We start from the raw sequence: 18,557 nt of genomic DNA on the forward strand, positions 1-18,557 counted from the left end.
CCTCTGAATGAAACAACTGTGAGACTATCAACATCGCTTTCTTTAATCTGTTCCTTTAAAATGTCAACCTTGAGAGAGAGAGAGAGAGAGAGAGAGAGAGAGAGAGAGAGAGAGAGAGAGAGAGAGAGAGAGAGAGAAATAGAAGCAGAAAAACAGAAAAATAGAAGAAGCAAAAGAAGCAAAACTGAGGTGAGCTTTATTTGTTTTTTTGCCAACCATCACATAGGTAGAATATAATTATATCTCTGGACAGGAAGTAGAGCAGCGCCATCCTGACATGTTAATGACTTCAGGCCCATCAATCACACCTTTCACCACTGTGGTGTGGCTGCAGAATATATATACACTCCTAAATGGACTCACAAACACAAACACACACACGCACACACACACACACACACACACACACACACACACACACACACACACACACACACACACACACACACACACGTTTCACACCTGTCACCAGAGGGAAATGGCCGATGAATGCATCTGCCTGGTTACGCACCCACACTCTCTCACTCACTCGCTTCTGACCTTCATATTAGCGTCTGGAGCAGGAAGCTGACATGTACGCACACCCCCACACACTATTCTTGCTCTTATCCACAGTCACATTTGCATAGAGAGGTGCAGAAAAATGAATGGGAAAAATTATTATAAAGCTCACAGCTGGATAAGGAGTATTGAAAAAAAAAAATCCTGCTCTTGTTCCGTTTGTCATGAGCGGGTTCTTTAAAAGCGTTTTAATACCAGCGTGCTTTTTCCTCAATGACCACCTACTGAGCCATCTCAGCTCTAACAGTGCTCTTATGTGACGGCCATGTTTGACGAGCTCTCAGCAATGTATAATGTGTATTTATTTCAGTGACGAGGCTGTCCATTTTACGATAAGGCAGAAATGGATAAAGTTTTCATTTGGCTGAATGCTCCTTATTTATTATCGTTTGGGCTGTACCCAATCAGAATTGTTCTCTTTGTATCGATTTGGCTGTTCAATACGAAGATTGGACTATTAGTTCCTTTTTCTTTCTCTCTGCGGCGGTGCGCTCCGACTGGCTCTTGGTCGGCTTGGAAAGGCCCGGGTCTCTGTTTCCAGAGGCCCGTGGACTTAATGTTCCCTGCGTCTCTCTCTCTGCGTGGAGGGAAGGTTCAACCTGGCGTACGAATCGACTTTGGCACCCCCAATTGTCATATTTGCTGTTTCCCCCCATGAAAAATGGATGTTTTTCATGATTATCAGTTTACTGTTACAACTCATTCAGTCACCATATACAGTATATTAAGTGATGGAGGTTTGTCTGGATGTTGTACCGTAGCACAACCTGAACACACAGGGCCAGACATGTTTTTTTTTTTTTTAAACAGGCAATAGAAATAAGTAATGAAAAAATTGTTCCGACAAATTCTAGATATATTGTCAAATGTCTGGCCCTTTTATCAAGTACCTCTTTGTATATTGCTTCAATCAATTTTGTATTGATCAAAGTAACAGAAGATCGACCTCACGCCTGAATTGCAGTGATCGACCGTAGCCATTAATGTCTGCGCGTGTTTGTGTGAACAAGTGCATTCTTCAGTGGGTGTTTTGTGTGTGTGTGTGTATATATTCTGTATATATATATATACACACACATGTGTGAGTCTCGATCAGTCCAACGGAAAGCTTTTTACCCTCCAGTGCGCTGAATTTCCCCTGCGACCTCAGTCATCTCATTCAGAAAATGACGGTGGGCTTGTGTGTGTGTGTGTGTGTGTGTGTTTGTGTGTGTGTGTGTGTGTGTGTGTGTGTGTGTGTGTGTGTGTGTGTGTTATCGCCTGTGACATCACCACCCTCATTTCCTCTCTTGTTATTGTTGAGCCTCTCTGGATGGAAAGACTAAATAATGAGAAAGAGTGGGAGCTGAGGGTCCGTGTGTGCTGGTGTGTGTGTGTGTGTGTGTGTGTGTGTGTGTGTGTGTGTGAGAGAAAGAGAGACACAGACAAACCATTGAAGTCTGTCTGTGTTCTTTATTATTTTTAGATTAATTCTTGAATTGCAATTTTGCATCTGCCTTGACAATCAAAAGTATTCTGCAGAGACCTGTTGAAAACCTTTTCATGAGAGCTTAGTTCCTAAATTCGGGTCATTTTTAAGGTTTCATTTACGGGTTTAAACAGGTGTACATTTTTTTTTCTTCTAATTATTGTGTTGTTATACTTTCCCCGCTGTGTGCTACCAATGTGTGAAGCCTTGAGTTGCCTTAGGCTTAGGCGTCAGTTTGCATATAAATTAGTAAATTACTAGTTGATCTATTAAAACTACTTCACCATCAGGGGTTAAACTTGCCTCGTCGCGGCAACAATCTGTTGTCAGCTTCAGAGGTTAAATTGCAGTTATTATGGAAATGCAGCAGCCAGTTTTATTGATGGACAGTTTGTTCGTCGTGGTCAAATCATGCGCCCGCTCTGCTCTCTGGGGGCGGGAGCAGAACCTGGCAGAGTGATTGGGGACCTGAAAGAGGCTGTCAGTCAAAGTGCTGTCATTATCCACAGCTCTTAAATACCGCAGCATGCGAGTGGTGCAGCGCTTCCTCAAGCCCACGGATTGCAGCTTTTTTTTGGGGGTCACGGTTCGGCTTGTTTTGCACATTCAGGAGAAAAAAACAATATAACAAATGTATAGATTACATATTTATATATTATATGAAGCCATAACAACTTATTTTCTACACAAAATACATGAAATGCTAACAGGGCTAACAGTGCAAACTACGGCAAGCGCGTTGGCAGAGCTAACAGTGTTCAAGCAGGTCTGCTTTACCTGCCTGAGCTAGCCAGCGGGTCACGCTCACGTGCACTAACATGCAGTCGAAGCAGGCGCGAGCAGCCACGGATAACAACACATACAGAGGGAAAGCAACTCAGGCATTCCTTCACTGTATCTTTACACAGCAAATAATTGTTTGCTGCGATATTAATGCTCATATAATGTCGTGTATTGCACCATTCCTTCCAGATGGAACGGGGACAATTTCTAAACATATGACGACACGGGGCATTGAGAAGATGACGATACTGACCTTATAGTTAGCAGCTCTTTAAAGAGACAACAAGAAAAACCATATAAGGAGAAATAATTGGAGTTCACATGTCGTGTCAATGATTTGTTGCTCCTATAGGGAAGTTCTGCTTCTTTCAGCACTGCTCTGTCTCTTCTTGATACTTTCCTCCATTGCTGTTGTTCGTTTGACTGACTTGCTGTAACTGCTTTGTCACAATTAGCCTCACCCATTTCAACATTAACTACATTACAGGGAGTTTTACGCGCCTCAAAATGACGCAAACATCGTTAAAAATCCCTTTTTCAGGCGCATGGTTGGACATGAACAAACAGACCGATAAACCGCCCTATGGCAGTACTATGCTATTCATTTACATTGATTAGAATATCCAGATCACTGAATGTTGCAGCTTTAAACCTCAACTCTCATCACATTCCAATTCACCGCAGTCTAGAGTCCTGCTCAAGGACACCTTAATAAGGCAGATGCTTGAGTCCCCCGGTTCTAGAAATCAGTCGATATGAGGACTCAGTGAACCTTTACCTATCATGGTTACAGCTTAATAGCATATTTTTATGCTTGGATGAAAATGGCATCTACATCTTATATGAGACATTTTGTGTGCTAAACATTTCCCAATGTAAACTGCCATAGGAAACATATTTTAAACTTAGATAAAGTCTTGCTTTACTTTGTACTTTCAAAAAATAATTAGGAACATGAGACAAATATGGTCAGAGCTTTTAGCGCCAGAAAAAAAAAAATCTTTATTCATAACAGAGAGAAGGTATATGTAACATCTGCTATACCCAATGAAACTTTGTTGGTCTGTGTTTGACAGTAGCTCGGGCCAAAGCAAGAATGTGGGAGAGATTGCAGCATCTGGTGTTTTGTGCGGACTAAAGCCTATTTAAAAAGCTTAAGGCTAAATTACGACCAAGTCTGTGAGCGAGCGTGTTTGTGTGTGCATTTGTTCTACTTGTGTGTGTAACTGTGTTTCTGGCAGTTCAGACAGAGAGGCAGACTTAAAGAGAATAGGTCTCGATTGGCTTTTACACACCAGGACATTTCTCAGATTTATCCAGAGGCCGTTGTCTATATATGCTGCACTCCACTGCAGCCGCTCCTCTCTTTAAGCCAATGTGAAAAACACAATCATTTGTCTGTTTTTTATACATATATATATATATATATATATATATATATATATATATATTATTTTTTTTACTGCAATTTGGTTAAAAATTGAACTTTATTCTAATGTGTTTCTTGCAGATCTGTCAAGAGACTGTCATTCAAAACACTGCAGCATCTCCTTAAGTTGTTTTTAGTGGCAGCTCAGTGGAAAAGCACAGCGATCTTTCGACGAGATGACTGTGTGGCTCCAGTGAATATCTCCGGCTTGTTTGCCTGCACTGAGCGTGGCAGTCGGGGAGGCTGGATGATTCACGCGTATTAGAACTGGGCCAAAAGCAACTTTATTAGTCCAGTGAGATGTTAACACATTTTCTCTTGAAGTGACAGTAAATTTTAACGAGACTGCATACCAGGTCTGTTGCTCTGACTGCATATCCACCTGTGTGTCAGTGTTTGTTTCGGTCTAAATCCCAAAAGTCAAAAGAATTCAGCTTTATGCTGGGTTTTTTTTTTGTCACGTTTTCAATTGTTTTTCTCTCATTCTGATCGTTTTCCACTTTGTTTCTGATCTGTCTTTAGTGTTTTTGTGTGCAAACTCTGCTCTAATTAGCTGCAGTACTAACTGGAATTGGGGTTTGATGCCAGTTTATCTGGCCAGATAAATTTGAACACGTTGCCATGTGAATGGCCTGTAAACACCAGCTGTTCAGTAAAACCACTGTCACTGTGTTTCCAAATCACGCTCAGACAAAATGGATTCTTCACAGTCCATTTGATTGTGGGCAACCCAGCCATACTGGACACGGGGCTTAAATGGACTGATTGAGCATTAAAATAAACATTTTAAGTGCGCATTTGGCTGCTACGCTCCAATATGTGCATAAAGTCATTCCCTGGCATATCGTGACTATTTCCTGTTAAATGTGTAAGATTGCTCACATAAAATGCTTGAGAACTCTTTGGAAATTAATATTCATTTGTTTGGTTTGGAGTATTCAATTCACTGGTGGGATGTAAAAACAGTAGATGCTTGTCATATCTGGAGATAAACACAATTTTGTAGCTTTTATAGACTTGTGAATAATTTGCTCAACTCCTCTGCAATAACAACACGTCTATAATGTGCAAAATAGAAATTATCAAATTATTCAGTGAGCTCAGCTGTCAATAAAAGACATATACGAATCACCCACTTCCAGGCTTGAAGGCGAAAGGAGAATTCCTGATACAGGCTACCATCAAACATGTATTATAAAATAAAGAATATGAATATTTAATAAAAAATCGCATTGGCATCATTTTTGACTTCCAAAAGCAAAAGACCAATTCTGAATTAATTTGGACTTGAAATTCAATATGTCCTCTAAGCAAGATGACTGAACTACATTAATCATTCTGTATTATTGTGCAAATTCAGTTTTAGATTTCACATTTTGTATTCATTTATTTAGTGAGGTATGCCTTCTTTCACCAGTGAGATAACATTTCATGTGCTTCATTCTAACCTGCATTAGCAAGGTCTCAAATGTAACCTGATGAAACTTGCAGACACCATGCGAGTTTGAGTTTATAGTTTAAGCTGAAATTTCCCGAACCAGCAGAAAAAAATAAAAGATGAGTAAAATAACTCTTGCCAATTAAATGATAGACCTAAGGCGGATAATATAGTCTGTTAATGAGTCATGATGTGGACTCATCGTAAACTTACCAGGCATTAAATGTCACAGATGCAAGATAAACATTTATTAATGAGCTCTGTGATTTCTTGCAGGCCAGTTATCAATGTGTTCATTTGGTGATGCTGTGTCGAGCTTTAGAGGCAAAAGAAATCTCTCGTCTGATCCCAAATCTGATCAAAATATAGAATGTGACACTGCAAACCTACACACACACACACACACACACACACACACACACACACACACACACACACACACACACACACACACACACACAGGTACATTGCATTAGTTAGCTGTGTTCATCTATGTTTAGCTGCTGGAGCTGTCCCAAAGCTGTCACTATATTACAAGATACTGCTGAGAGGTCTTTTACACACACACACACACACACACACACACACACACACACACACACACACACACACACACACACACACACACACACGCACACACACACCATCCGACCTCGGTGGGAATACAAGTAACATTGACTCTTTGTAGGGGGTTTGAATGACTGCTATAAGGTTACCCTGAAATACACTTTCTCTCTCTCACTCACACACACACAGTAGCTTTCTCCCTATTCTAATTGCTGCAATGTGACACTGCTTCCCACATCACGAGAAGAAAAAGAGATATACTTTGAGAGAAAGGATGGGGTGAAAGACAGGGTGGTGGAGAGAGACAGGGAGTCAGCATTTGACCCACATCCAATGTTTGTGTCTGTATGTCTGTCTAGGTGGTGATCAAACTGAAGGAAAGTCGGTCTTTATTGACAATCAGTTTTCAATTCTAATATTAAAAAGCTGAACATTAAAAAACATCAATGCCCTCTACTGTATGTACAGCCTATGTAACTGAACAAAAGCTTTCTGAGACAATCCCACAATGCAATGTGCTGCAGTTGTGCGGCATTACGTCTGTCAGCGATGACCCAAAATGATTTGTTAGTGTCCAAAATCTCAAGTAACTGCTCACTATAGAAAAAACAACAGCGTCTTCTATATGTACAGTAGAGAGTGAGAAAACAAGGGAGTGATTTCAGACAACAGCTATAATATCTGTGTGAATATCTGCGTTTGTAAAGGGAGTTTAAACCATGCTAATTCCTTCAAACCAGGGGTCTAAACCAACGTTTTTCAGGCCAAGGACCCCCAAACTGATAGAGAGATGGAGCAGGGACCCCCTACTATATACAGTATATTGTATAAAATTGTGTTTTATATTAAACTGGGCCTTGTGCCATGTTAATAACATACCTTGTTATTGTGCATTCAATACTAAGCTATTCAAATAATACACAGGTTCATATATTCATGTTTTTATTTTAAACATGTGTAAGGTACAGGGAGTAGGGTGGCCGTGCCACTGCCATTTATGAACACACCTTGTATGATAATCCTGCATACAAGCTATTCAAATTGACGTTTTTATTTTAAACATTAATGTGGAAACAAAAATGAGTGATGGCCTATTAGTGCCACTGCCATGCATAAACGTACCTGTTATAGTGCATACAATGCTGAACTATTAAAATAATGGACAGATTAATTTTTTTTTTTTTAAACTAAAAAATTTGTCTAACCAACCAAAAATTTTGCCGACCCCCTGCAGTACCTCCGCGGACCCCCTAGGGGTCGTGGGCCCCCTGTTGAAGACCTCTGCTTTAAACGGTCCATTTATTTGTTTTGCTGAAAGTTGTCAAAAAAGAAATCTACTGATGAGAACTCAATTTTGTATCAGCAGTCCAATAAAACGTAGGTGACAGCTAGAACAATTGTTACCTCTGCTATGATAATGGCTGTACATTGAGCATTGAAATGAAAAAAACAAAGTGTGATCAGTGAAAGTTTTTTTCCGCTGGTACCTGTGTTTTATATGTAAAACTACTTTTCATTCATTCTATCCTCTCTGTATTTTCCAGGTTTTCCAGATCGCCTATATGATCCTGAAGGCAGCCAACTCACCTCGCCCAGGTCAGCATTCTGCTTCATAGTTTGTATTCAGGTATTCAGGTGTTAACATAACACCAACTATGTGATTAAAATGACAGCTAGAGACTTATTTTCAGTATTTGTCTTATATGAATGGTTAAATACAGATATTAAAGCCTTTTGACTCCATAATCCTCCCACAAATAGTAATTTGACAGCTTCAGATTCCATCCAATGAATTTCATTTCTTCTTTAAAATTTTTAATAGTCATTATGTGCTTTATTTTTCTTTAAGTTTAAAACCTCAGCATCCAATACATCAAGATCCTGAACTTAATGTCTGTACATGTTGCTGTGCTTTGCTCTAAGTAACCGTCTTCTTCATTCACTATGCAGCTGTGCTGCAAGCTAAGCAGCATTTTCCTTAACTAACAGTGTTGGAGAGGAACCATGTCTCGTAATTTTCCTATTTGTTTTTTCCATCAACTGAACTGTCCTCACTTTACATTTAATCAATCTAGGTGTAATATCACAGTTTTAGTTGAAGCTTTTTGAAAAATTCAATGGAATTGAATGTTCTGTCAATTTTCTATGTATTTTAAGTAGGGTGACCTAAGCACAATCTTGGATGCCTATCATAATTTCTTATTGATCTTTTCTCCACATCACACGTTTTAAGCTTTTCATCATTATATTCCTCACCAATATTTTTGTCCACAGGTAATTGGGTCTTGGAGCGTTCAATAGATGGTGTGACCTTTGATCCCTGGCAGTACTACGCAATCACAGACACAGAGTGCCTGACAAGGTTCAACATTAACCCACGGACTGGAACTCCATCCTACACCAGAGATGACGAAGTTATCTGCACATCTTACTATTCAAAGATTCACCCTCTGGAGAACGGAGAGGTAACACTGTGATCATTAGTAGAGTTGGGTTTGGGTTTTGGGTGGATTTGGATGGCGCCAGTGGGTTGGGTTGACTCAGGTTGGGATGGAGTGGGTTTGGTTAGGTTGGAACATTTTGATGGGGTGTGTAGAGTACAATGATTTGCATTATGCTAGGTCTACTTACATTTCATTGTGTTAGACTAAATAGAGGTTTGTGGTATGTCGAGTTTTGAGTTTGATTGGGTTGAGCTGGGTTGATCTAGGATGAGTTGGGTTAAACTGGGTCAGGTTGAATCTAGCAGCAGTCCTACATTCAAAATGTTACTTAAGTAAAAGTACATAGGAATTATCAGCAAAATAGACTTAAAGTATCAAAAGTAAAAGTGCTCATCATGCAGAATGGCTGAATATTATGCTATTCTGTTTTTTAACACTAATGAATGCTTTTATTGTCATTTAAATGTTGCCATTGATTACAGTGGAGTCAATTTAACATTCTTTGTATACTACTGGGTAGATTATTAACAGCCTATAGTACTGCATCATATCATATAAGCAAGTCATGTGTTTGTTAATGTACAAAGTAACTACAAGTCATAAGTAGCAAATACATGTAGATGAATAAAAAGAACAATATGTACCTCTGAAATGTATTTGAGTAGACGTTTAGAGTAGCATGAATTGGAAATAGTCAAATAAAGTACAAGTATGACAAAAATTGTACTTAAGGGCAGTACTTGAATAGATGTACTTAATTACATTACACAGAAATAGAGTTTAGGTAACGGTGTTAGAATTGCTGGGTTGACTTGCTAAAACAATATGCCTGCAAATGCAATATGCCTGTATTATTGTGTTAGTACAGCATTGTGTAACAGGCAAGTACACAAAACAGGTAAGCAGTAAGACAAGGCCAACAAATCCAAAAAGGGAGCTGGTAGGAGTGCAGGAAAAAAAATAAATCCAAAGCAGGAAGGCAGGGCAAAGGCTGGAACGTTATGTCCAGGAGGTGAATAAGATGATGTGGGAAAGAGATGTTGTGGACCGGTGTACATCCTAAGTGACTGATTAGGAGGAATGAGGGCTACGGTGGGTGTGCAGGCCGGGGATGGTGAGGTCACAGGGAGTGTCGTAAAGGGCCGAGGGCAGCGGCTCTGGAAGGGAGAAACAGAGTTTGGAACGAGAGGAGATGTTGCTACAGTCTTACAGTAGACGGACACGAATAATAAGCAGAAATATGAACTCACAACACTACATCAAACTGTATACAATCAACACAAATATAATATAAAATGGAAAAGAAAGTAGAATGTTTGTATCAGCTCTCATTAAAAAGATATGGAAATGCTACATGTCAGTTTTCAAGTTAATAAGTAGATCAGAGCTTGTTTATTATACCATTAATATAGTTTAAATCACCGTTGGAAGACACGCACACCGACACGCACGTGTTCACACCACTGTTTACTGCTGTGGTGCTTTGATCAGCTAACTTTGGGATTGCATCCAGTAAGAACAGAGGGGCAAGCCTGCTATTACTGACATTAATGAAGAGGAAGAGGACTGTGGAACACACACACACACACACACACACACACACACACACACACACACACACACACACACACACACACACACACACACACACACACATGCAGTGAAAACAAGCTAATCACGCATCTACATCTCCCACACAGGCCACTAATTGTAGATGCCTGTCTGAATATGTATACGCATTTACATGGGTGCTGTTGTGCGTGTGTGTGTGTGTGTGTGTGTGTGTGTGTGTGTGTGTGTGTGTGTGTGTGTGTGTGTGTGTCGCCTGTATGCATGTGTTCAGTGTTTCGTCTTGTGTGTCTCTGTCCTACGGGGAGCGCTAGAGGGGGTGCGAGCTGGGAGATGTCAAGAGCTGCAAGCAACGACGGAGGTGTCTGAATGTGTGTATGTACTGTGTGTGTGTGTGTGTGTGTGTGTGTGTGTGTGTGTGTGTGTGTGTGGTTGACAGCTCCCTATCCGTCTGATCACAGTGAAACCATAATGAGTCGTAGGCGATGTGTCACAGCATCGCACACACATTCACAATGTCACCCCACCACTCATCACACACACACACACACACACACACACACACACACACACACACACACACACCCACGCACACGTACACAACCATCTCCTTCGCTACTTCCAAGTGTGCTGCTTGCACCCATCAAGTGTTCCCCCTTTACACACACACACACACACACACACACACACGCACACTCTCTCACACACGGTCAGCCCACTCTGTAAGACTTTTTTGCAGATCACAAATGTTGCTTTTGGCCACATTAGTGAGACAGACAGATGGACAGACAGGCAGGCAGACAGGACCTCACACTTCTAGTCTTGTGGCTGCCCGTTGATTATTGGTGATGCCGAATACAAATTCATGCTTATTCCTCTATAATTCAAAGGTAGAGCAAGGCAATTAAAATCCAACATGTCAGTTTCTTTGTTTGACCAAATTAAAAGTGTCCATGTTACTGTATGAGGGGCCCTGATGCAGAAAAGCAACACGCTCTGTGGATAGAAGCCTAGTTTTGCATGATGGTAATCTTTAACTGCCTCATTGGTTATTTTATGATATCGGGACACCTTGATGTCCCTTAACGAGATTGTTTAAGTTGTATTGTCACATCTGTTCGTGCAGATCACCTGCTCAATAAGTTCTAGTGAAATCAGGGTTCAATAGTTTTTTTTCTTCAGGAAGGTTCCTAACTGAGTGGAATGACCCAGAAGTATCTAAGTGGCAGCCATGATAGAACTGGTCAAATCCTTCCATTCCTTTCTTAACTCCTTTAGCAAAGGATACACTGGACCATCCTTTACAAAAGGAAAGGAGAGAGCGCCCAGGTGTGCACGATCAGGTCCTCTAAACAGTGATTGCCTGAGGGCTGTCACATTGTGATATATTGTGTGTGCCCGCAGTAAAAGAGGAATCTGAAATGTATTCTTTGTTGTTGTTGTAGTTCTTGTGTATTATTTTAAATGCTTTGTATCAGTCTTGTTCATCCTATGTTTACCTGAGCAGTAGGTTGGTTCCAGGTAGCCAATAACCAATCTCAGAAGCCATCAGTGATAAGTCTGAGGACTGAAGTCTGTGAGGGCAATGGACTATATTTTTGGGGTTAGGGTGTAGCCAGCAGATATCCAGGCCAAGACTTTCGGTTCCGTGCGCTGCTCATTGTTTACAATCTGAAAAGTAGCCTACGATGCAAGGCTGGAGTTGGAGTTAGGAGATGACGTTGTACAAGCTAATTTTTAACCAAAAAAAGGCTTGTTGGACGATGGGAGATTGGTCCTGAGATTGCATTTCGGCCAATCTGTTTCGCCTGTTTTGCTCTCCACATGGGCCGTTTACCTGCATTCAACCAAAGCCTGCTCAAACGTGATTGGTTAATACCACTCGGACTACAAACGGAAACCACAACCGATACCAAAATCTTGTCCCGTTGCACATGAATGCAGAATGTGTTTAAAGAGGTTCGCCTGTGGCTGGTCTCCACTGTCAGGAAGCAGCTTGTCGTGAGGCTGCAGGCTGTATCTGTTGATTCTTTTGGTCCAGCTGTAAACTGTTGTCTTTGGGCACCACAGAAACACACATATTCTTCTTTATTGCCCCAGCCATGTTCAAATGTGTTTCTTTAAGCATGTTTATGAACTTCAGTTATATAACGAGATAATGAAATGTGCATTCGAACAAAGCTATTTGTTTCTTATGCAAATCATTTTTGAATTTCATAACAAATGTGTTCTTCCTGTTACAAAAAGGTTGTTGCTACTCATCCTTCTCCTCCATCTGATCTGTATTTTATATTGGTTCTCTGGCTCCACTGAGGAAGCTTCTGACTCCACCTCCACCATCTGCCACTTCAAAAATCGACAAGCCCCTTTAATGTTTGTCTCAGTTTATCTCTGCTTTTACTTGTCAGTACTTACCCGTCTGTCTGTCTGTCTGTCTGTCTGTCTGTCTGTCTGTCTGTCTGTGTGTCTGCAGATCCACACGTCTTTGATCAATGGCCGGCCCAGTGCAGCTGACCCATCCCCGACCCTCCTGAACTTCACCTCCGCCCGCTACATCAGGTTGGTGTTTCAGCGAATCAGAACGCTGAACGCCGACCTCATGACTCTGGCACTCCATGATCCGAAAGATATCGATCTCATCGTGACGAGACGGGTGAGGCTCCATTTCTCTTTTGTTCTTTTTGGATATTATAAATATTTGCCAGGAAAATGACAAATAGGTCCAGGACAAAATGAAGCGTTTATGTCAAAGTAATGTTTTAATGAGTGACTTAAGTCAGAACAACAATAAACCAAGTCTAATATTTGCATCTATTACCAAGCCTAATAATTAATAGGTCTATGCCATCGCATACGTTTGATTTCATAATTCATCAGATACTTAATCATACATTTGACTCAATGTTACAAGATACTAAGTCTTAGCAGTGACTTAATAAAACCTTAACTATTCATGTACAAATAGAAATAAAATGTGTTACTATCGTTGTTAATTTGTCATAATAAATTGTTTATTTAGGCGTATAACTCCTGTGACGATGATCTGTAGTTCTGGAGGCTGAGCGGGTCAATTCCCAGCTCCTCCTGTCCGCATGTCAAAGTGTCCTTGCACACCGAACCCCATATTGCTCCCGATAGTCAGCACAAGGCCAGCACCACTGAAACCTGCACTGTTAGGTGCATTTGTTACTTCAGGATATCCTTTATCAAGTGTAACCATCACTGATATGAGTCTTGTAATTCTGACGCTTAAACCGCTGATATGCTATTTAACGCTGTCTCACTGATTATAATGTGTTCTCATCCTCTCTCTCTTTTCAGTACTACTACTCCATTAAGGACATCTCAATTGGAGGGATGTGTATCTGTTACGGCCACGCCAAAGCTTGTCCACTCAACACTGATACAAAGGTAAAATACTTAACTCTGTATCTCTCAGTAGTGGACTGAGAGATACAGAGAGTAATGGAGCTCCTCCATACTGTTGAACAGGGGCAAAGACCGCAAAGGCCGCCCTCGGGCACCAGCTTTTTATCTACCGCCCTGTATCAAACTCTCAGTGTGTGTGTGTGTGTGTGTGTGTGTGTGTGTGTGTGTGTGTGTGTGTGTGTGTGTGTGTGTGTGTGTGTGTGTGTGTGCGTGCCTGGCTGTGCTGTCTGCAGGGGACACAGGTGACACAGTGAACTGTTGTCTCACGTGTCACTTCAAACAGTGGAGTGTTTGATACCAGACACCTGATCTTTCTCTGTCTCGCTCACTACACACACACACACACACACACACACACACACACACACACACACACACACACACACACACACACACACAGAGTCTTGTGTCCTTTACATGTCCTGAGGCTGAACCACGAAGACTAACTCAGATGTGACATTGGTGTCTGGTCCCCTGGTGATGATGTCATTGACAATAAGTTATGTCACTGATGTGTAAAGAGCTCCAGTTTCTTTTTCTTTTATATTCTGTTCCATCTCTACAGGCCGTATTGAAGGTGTATTTGAAATGAACTGCAAAAGACAAACCAATTATGAAGATTTTTTTGCAAAAAATGTTGCTGCTAAATATTTTCCAAAGCATATTATAGCATTCTAACCTGTTTCCATACATTACATACACTTTTAATACAGTAAGAAATGAATCTGCTGAGATTTCAAACTTGCTGGTACAGTAATACCAAATACCAAATGTTGAATCGTTTTGATTTAACAGTGTTTTCATGCTCAAACATCCAGGATTAGGTCGTCTCATAAAAATGAACGCACTCGACTTTTTGAGTTAAGCAAGTTTCAATTCTCTTTAACTTTGTATTCTTGCTGTAAGGACATGTACTAAAATTGGTCGCTTCCTTTAAAAGTGATTAAAAGGACAAAATCTTTAAAACACTGTCTGAGAACATATGTTTGATTTTAGGGTTCAAATGTAAGCAGAACAATGTAGTTTGAATTTGAGATCACCTACTTTTAAATGCTTTTCTGCACGTAATTAGTATGTATAGCTCTGTTATATATCAGAGCTACAATTTTGTAGAGATTTTCTCTACTGCTCTGTTCCCAAAAGACATTTAGCTCCTTTACTTTGATACGAGTTCATGTCCTTCTATGCAGCAAAGTCCTGGGCAGACGTTCAGGAAGCAGAAAAGGTGGAGACCTGTGAGATGATTTGTTGATGATCGTCTACAGAACATTTGTTCAGATGCATGCTCGGTACAAAGACAGCCCGAAGCGTTGTGTCTCAGATAAAAGGGGCAAATTCCATCGTGCCAACAAATCCAAACTTGGCTCTCGCTGTGGTATTGTACTACTCTCCTCTCAGTTAAATCTGGCACCCTTTTCACATCAACCAATTTACAGAAAGTCCTAAATTGAATTACTGAACCTTAAAGTTGGCAAATTTCCTGAAACATGTTTAGTTTTGAATTTATTTCTCTCCTGGGAGACTTATAGTGAACCCATTTGCTACCGACTGACAATCTGGAAAGTGAACCAAGTTCTTTCATTGACGTTGGCTCTCCTGTGAATCCGTTGTTGTTTGATAGGCTTTCAATAGGTCAAGCATATTGATAATTGCTGCTTTGCAGCCCTCCGTTTTCACAACTAACGTTAACAGAGGTTGCATTGACTTTCATTGTGATGCACTCAAGCTCTACTTGGTAAAAATGAGTATTGGGCAAAGGTAAATTATAACATATATATATATAATGATGTGTTCAAACGTTATCTTGTTAAATTTAGTTTTTGGCGAGAAACTTCAATAGTCTTTGAAGGAGTTGTTTTCATTGCTAAATAATATTTAAATTTTTTTTAAAAGACTAGCATTAAGCAGTGAAAACTGAGAATTTTTTATTCAACACTAGTATTTAAATATACAACCATTTATTTACTTATCATTTTTATTGTGTATTTAATGCAAATAACCACTATAGACGACAATAACAAAGTAAAAGGATAACATTTAGAATTGTTGACGGTTTACACTGACTGGTTGAAATTATTTGTTGGGACGGTGGTGAAAAATGTTAGTCTGGAGCCTTAATTTATCAGGACTTTGCAATTGGTACATCTCTAGTTCATAATGATAATTTGGGGGGTGGCTTCGGAATGAGGCCTGAGGGGACGGGCTCACGGTGTTGCAGACCAGCCGACTTTCTCACTAGATTTAGCGAGTTTTGGAGCTAGTGCTGATAGCTGTCCTTTCCTTGGGGTGACTGTGGATAAGCGGAGAGCAGGGCTGTCTTACAATCAGAGTGTTGGCGGTTCGATCCCCGGCTCCTGCTCTACTATGTGTCAATGTGTCCTTGAGCAAGATACTTAACCCCAAAATTGCTCCCGTAGCTGCGTCTACGGTATATAGATAGATACTGAATTGTAAGCCGCTTTGGATAAAATGCTAAATGACCGTAATGTAATGTCCTTGGATAAGAGTTGGCAACACTGGGCTGGCTGTTCTTTGGTTGGATCATTTTGAAAACTCTATCTTACCTACCCAAGATTTAAAGAGAGCTGGTTGGTAACCTAAATGTTTAACCCTCATCCTACCGACATATTTATCATACAACGACTGTCGACTGGGTTCAGTAGTCCTTGGATGTTAAATGTGTATATTTTCCATATCTAAAATATGCGGTTAGCCTTTGTATGTTAGATACAGAAATGTTATTAGTTACAGTATGTATATTCACATTGTGTACAACAAATATCGACAAAGCACAGGAGGAAATCTCTGTCTGCTACATCCGTGCCTGTAGGAATGCCTTCATCCTTCCAATTGTAGGAAGGATTGATCTCAATTAAAATCAAGCGAAGGCCCAACATTTTGAGATGTAGATGTGTTTCCTTCACCAGACATCTGACAGATTGTGGCTACACTGGAATTCCAATTTGACCATGACTCAGTTTGTTAGCGCGTTCCAGCTAGCAGACGATCCATTTATTTAACCACAGTTGCTCATGTCTGTTTAATTGACAAATCTGTGAAACTTTTTTTCATGCATTTATATGTGTGTGTGTGTGTGTGTGTGTGTGTGTGTGTGTGTGTGTGTGTGTGTGTGTGTGTGTGTGCGTGTGTAGAAGTTTAGCTGTGAATGTGAACACAACACATGCGGGGAGAGCTGTGACCGTTGTTGCCCTGGTTACCACCAGCAGCCCTGGATGGCAGGAACCTTCCTCACCCGACATGTCTGCGAGAGTAAGAGAAACACAACGACAAACTACACACTTAACGTACACACCACTACCCATAATTCCTACTTAGCCGGAAACCATCAGTCACTTTTTAAACTTTCCCGACTTGGAAGTTTTCCTCCAGAGTTCTGTTGGTACTGTAGGCGCCCACTGTACGTTTACTGTAACGTAGCATATGTACCCACACACCACAATTGTGATAATGTATTACCACAACCCTCCTACAGTGAATACGAACTCTGGCCTTACAGAATGAGCTCGCTCGCTCATAAGACTGTACAGAGCCATCAAAAGTCACCTTTGCATCCATTAACCTTCATCAACCATGTAGCAGCAGAGCGATGAGGTTAGAGGCTTCCACCTGTCATCATAACACTAGGCTTACAACATGTAATCTTCATTTTATTTTACACGGGCTACAAGGTGTAGCCTGTTGGAGATAACAGGCTCTGTAGTCTTCGTGGCCTGATAACAATTGCTTCTGCCTTGTCCCTGACACAACAAGACTACAATAGTAAAGGAACCCAACAGTGGCAGATTCAGCCCATTCAGGACCCGACTGTCTCAGCGCTGAACAAGGGTGAAGTTGGGAATGCAGCAGCATTAATCAGCCTGGTTGACAGTCATTGTAAAAAAGTGACCTAATGCGGGAAATGGACAACCCTGATCTGAAGTCAGGCATAGGGGGAAGCCCAGCAGCAGCACACAGTTTTACAAGTCAGCAGTGCCAAGTCTGAGATCAGACCTGGAGAAGGGCCCTGAAATGTTCTGGAGATAAAAAAGAGGCATTTGAACATATTATTTCCACCACTGTTATTGCACCAAACAGAACTGTCATCATACTGTAACTTTCCAGAGAGGCACAATCCCTCCTCATGGTTTCACAAACCTCGGATCCGATGACCCTTCCTATTGATCGATCTGCTACTCAAACTGGCCATTCTTGTTCTGGAACACTTTTTTAAAAATTGTTTCCACAATGACTTTGTAGAACAACACTTTGCTTTCTGAAATGTAGACGGTGTGCTCAGTGAGTAGAAGACTAATGCTAGGCTCCCAGCTCACAACCATACTGTGAGAAATGATGAGGACAAGCTAAAACCCTCTTTTTTCTCTTTCTGGACTGTTGAGAGAGTATGCTGCTCATGGTCAGTGTTTGAACCTTAGGGTACTGTCTTCAAAACCGGCTTTGATGTTTTCTAAACTCCTGTTTTGAAGAAGTAAATAGATTAAACCTCGGAAACCCAAGCAGTTTCCATTTTTTTTTTGTTGCTCCTGTCACATTTTACTTACTGTGGCCTCAATATAGAAGTCCTGCACCTCCATGGAGACAGCACAGTTATAGTGAGAAGTAGAGAGAACTCAAAATGTATTTTGTTCAGTATAACTTTATATAATAATATCATATAAAAAAGAAGGGAAAAAAATGCTTGTTGAATTTCTTTGATCATTTATTCATAAAAACAGAAACAAATGGAATCTATACATTTTCCCAAGTGCCCTTAAGTGTGACCAATATTGGAACAAATGGGCACTCCACATGTTACGATAAGTGGTGTAATTTTGGCGATTTAAAAAAAACAAAACAACAACATGCCTTTCA

General features: G+C 40.6%; 1 protein-coding gene across 1 annotated transcript in view; it reads left to right on the forward strand.

Annotated features, from left to right (window-relative positions):
• The window catches only part of lama2 (laminin, alpha 2), a 145,915-nt gene that overhangs the window by 9,958 nt on the left and 117,400 nt on the right, over nucleotides 1-18,557 (forward strand). The window contains exons 4-8 of the mRNA XM_068709206.1: nucleotides 7,791-7,842; nucleotides 8,521-8,711; nucleotides 12,733-12,912; nucleotides 13,581-13,670; nucleotides 16,841-16,958. Of these exons, the coding sequence (XP_068565307.1) occupies nucleotides 7,791-7,842; nucleotides 8,521-8,711; nucleotides 12,733-12,912; nucleotides 13,581-13,670; nucleotides 16,841-16,958 (631 nt within the window). The remainder of the gene's footprint in view (nucleotides 1-7,790; nucleotides 7,843-8,520; nucleotides 8,712-12,732; nucleotides 12,913-13,580; nucleotides 13,671-16,840; nucleotides 16,959-18,557) is intronic.

The sequence above is a fragment of the Cebidichthys violaceus genome, unplaced genomic scaffold (assembly GCF_023349555.1).
Source record: "Cebidichthys violaceus isolate CVI_PGR_0920_01 unplaced genomic scaffold, fCebVio1.0.p SCAF_14, whole genome shotgun sequence".
NCBI classification, from domain to species: domain Eukaryota; kingdom Metazoa; phylum Chordata; class Actinopteri; order Perciformes; family Stichaeidae; genus Cebidichthys; species Cebidichthys violaceus.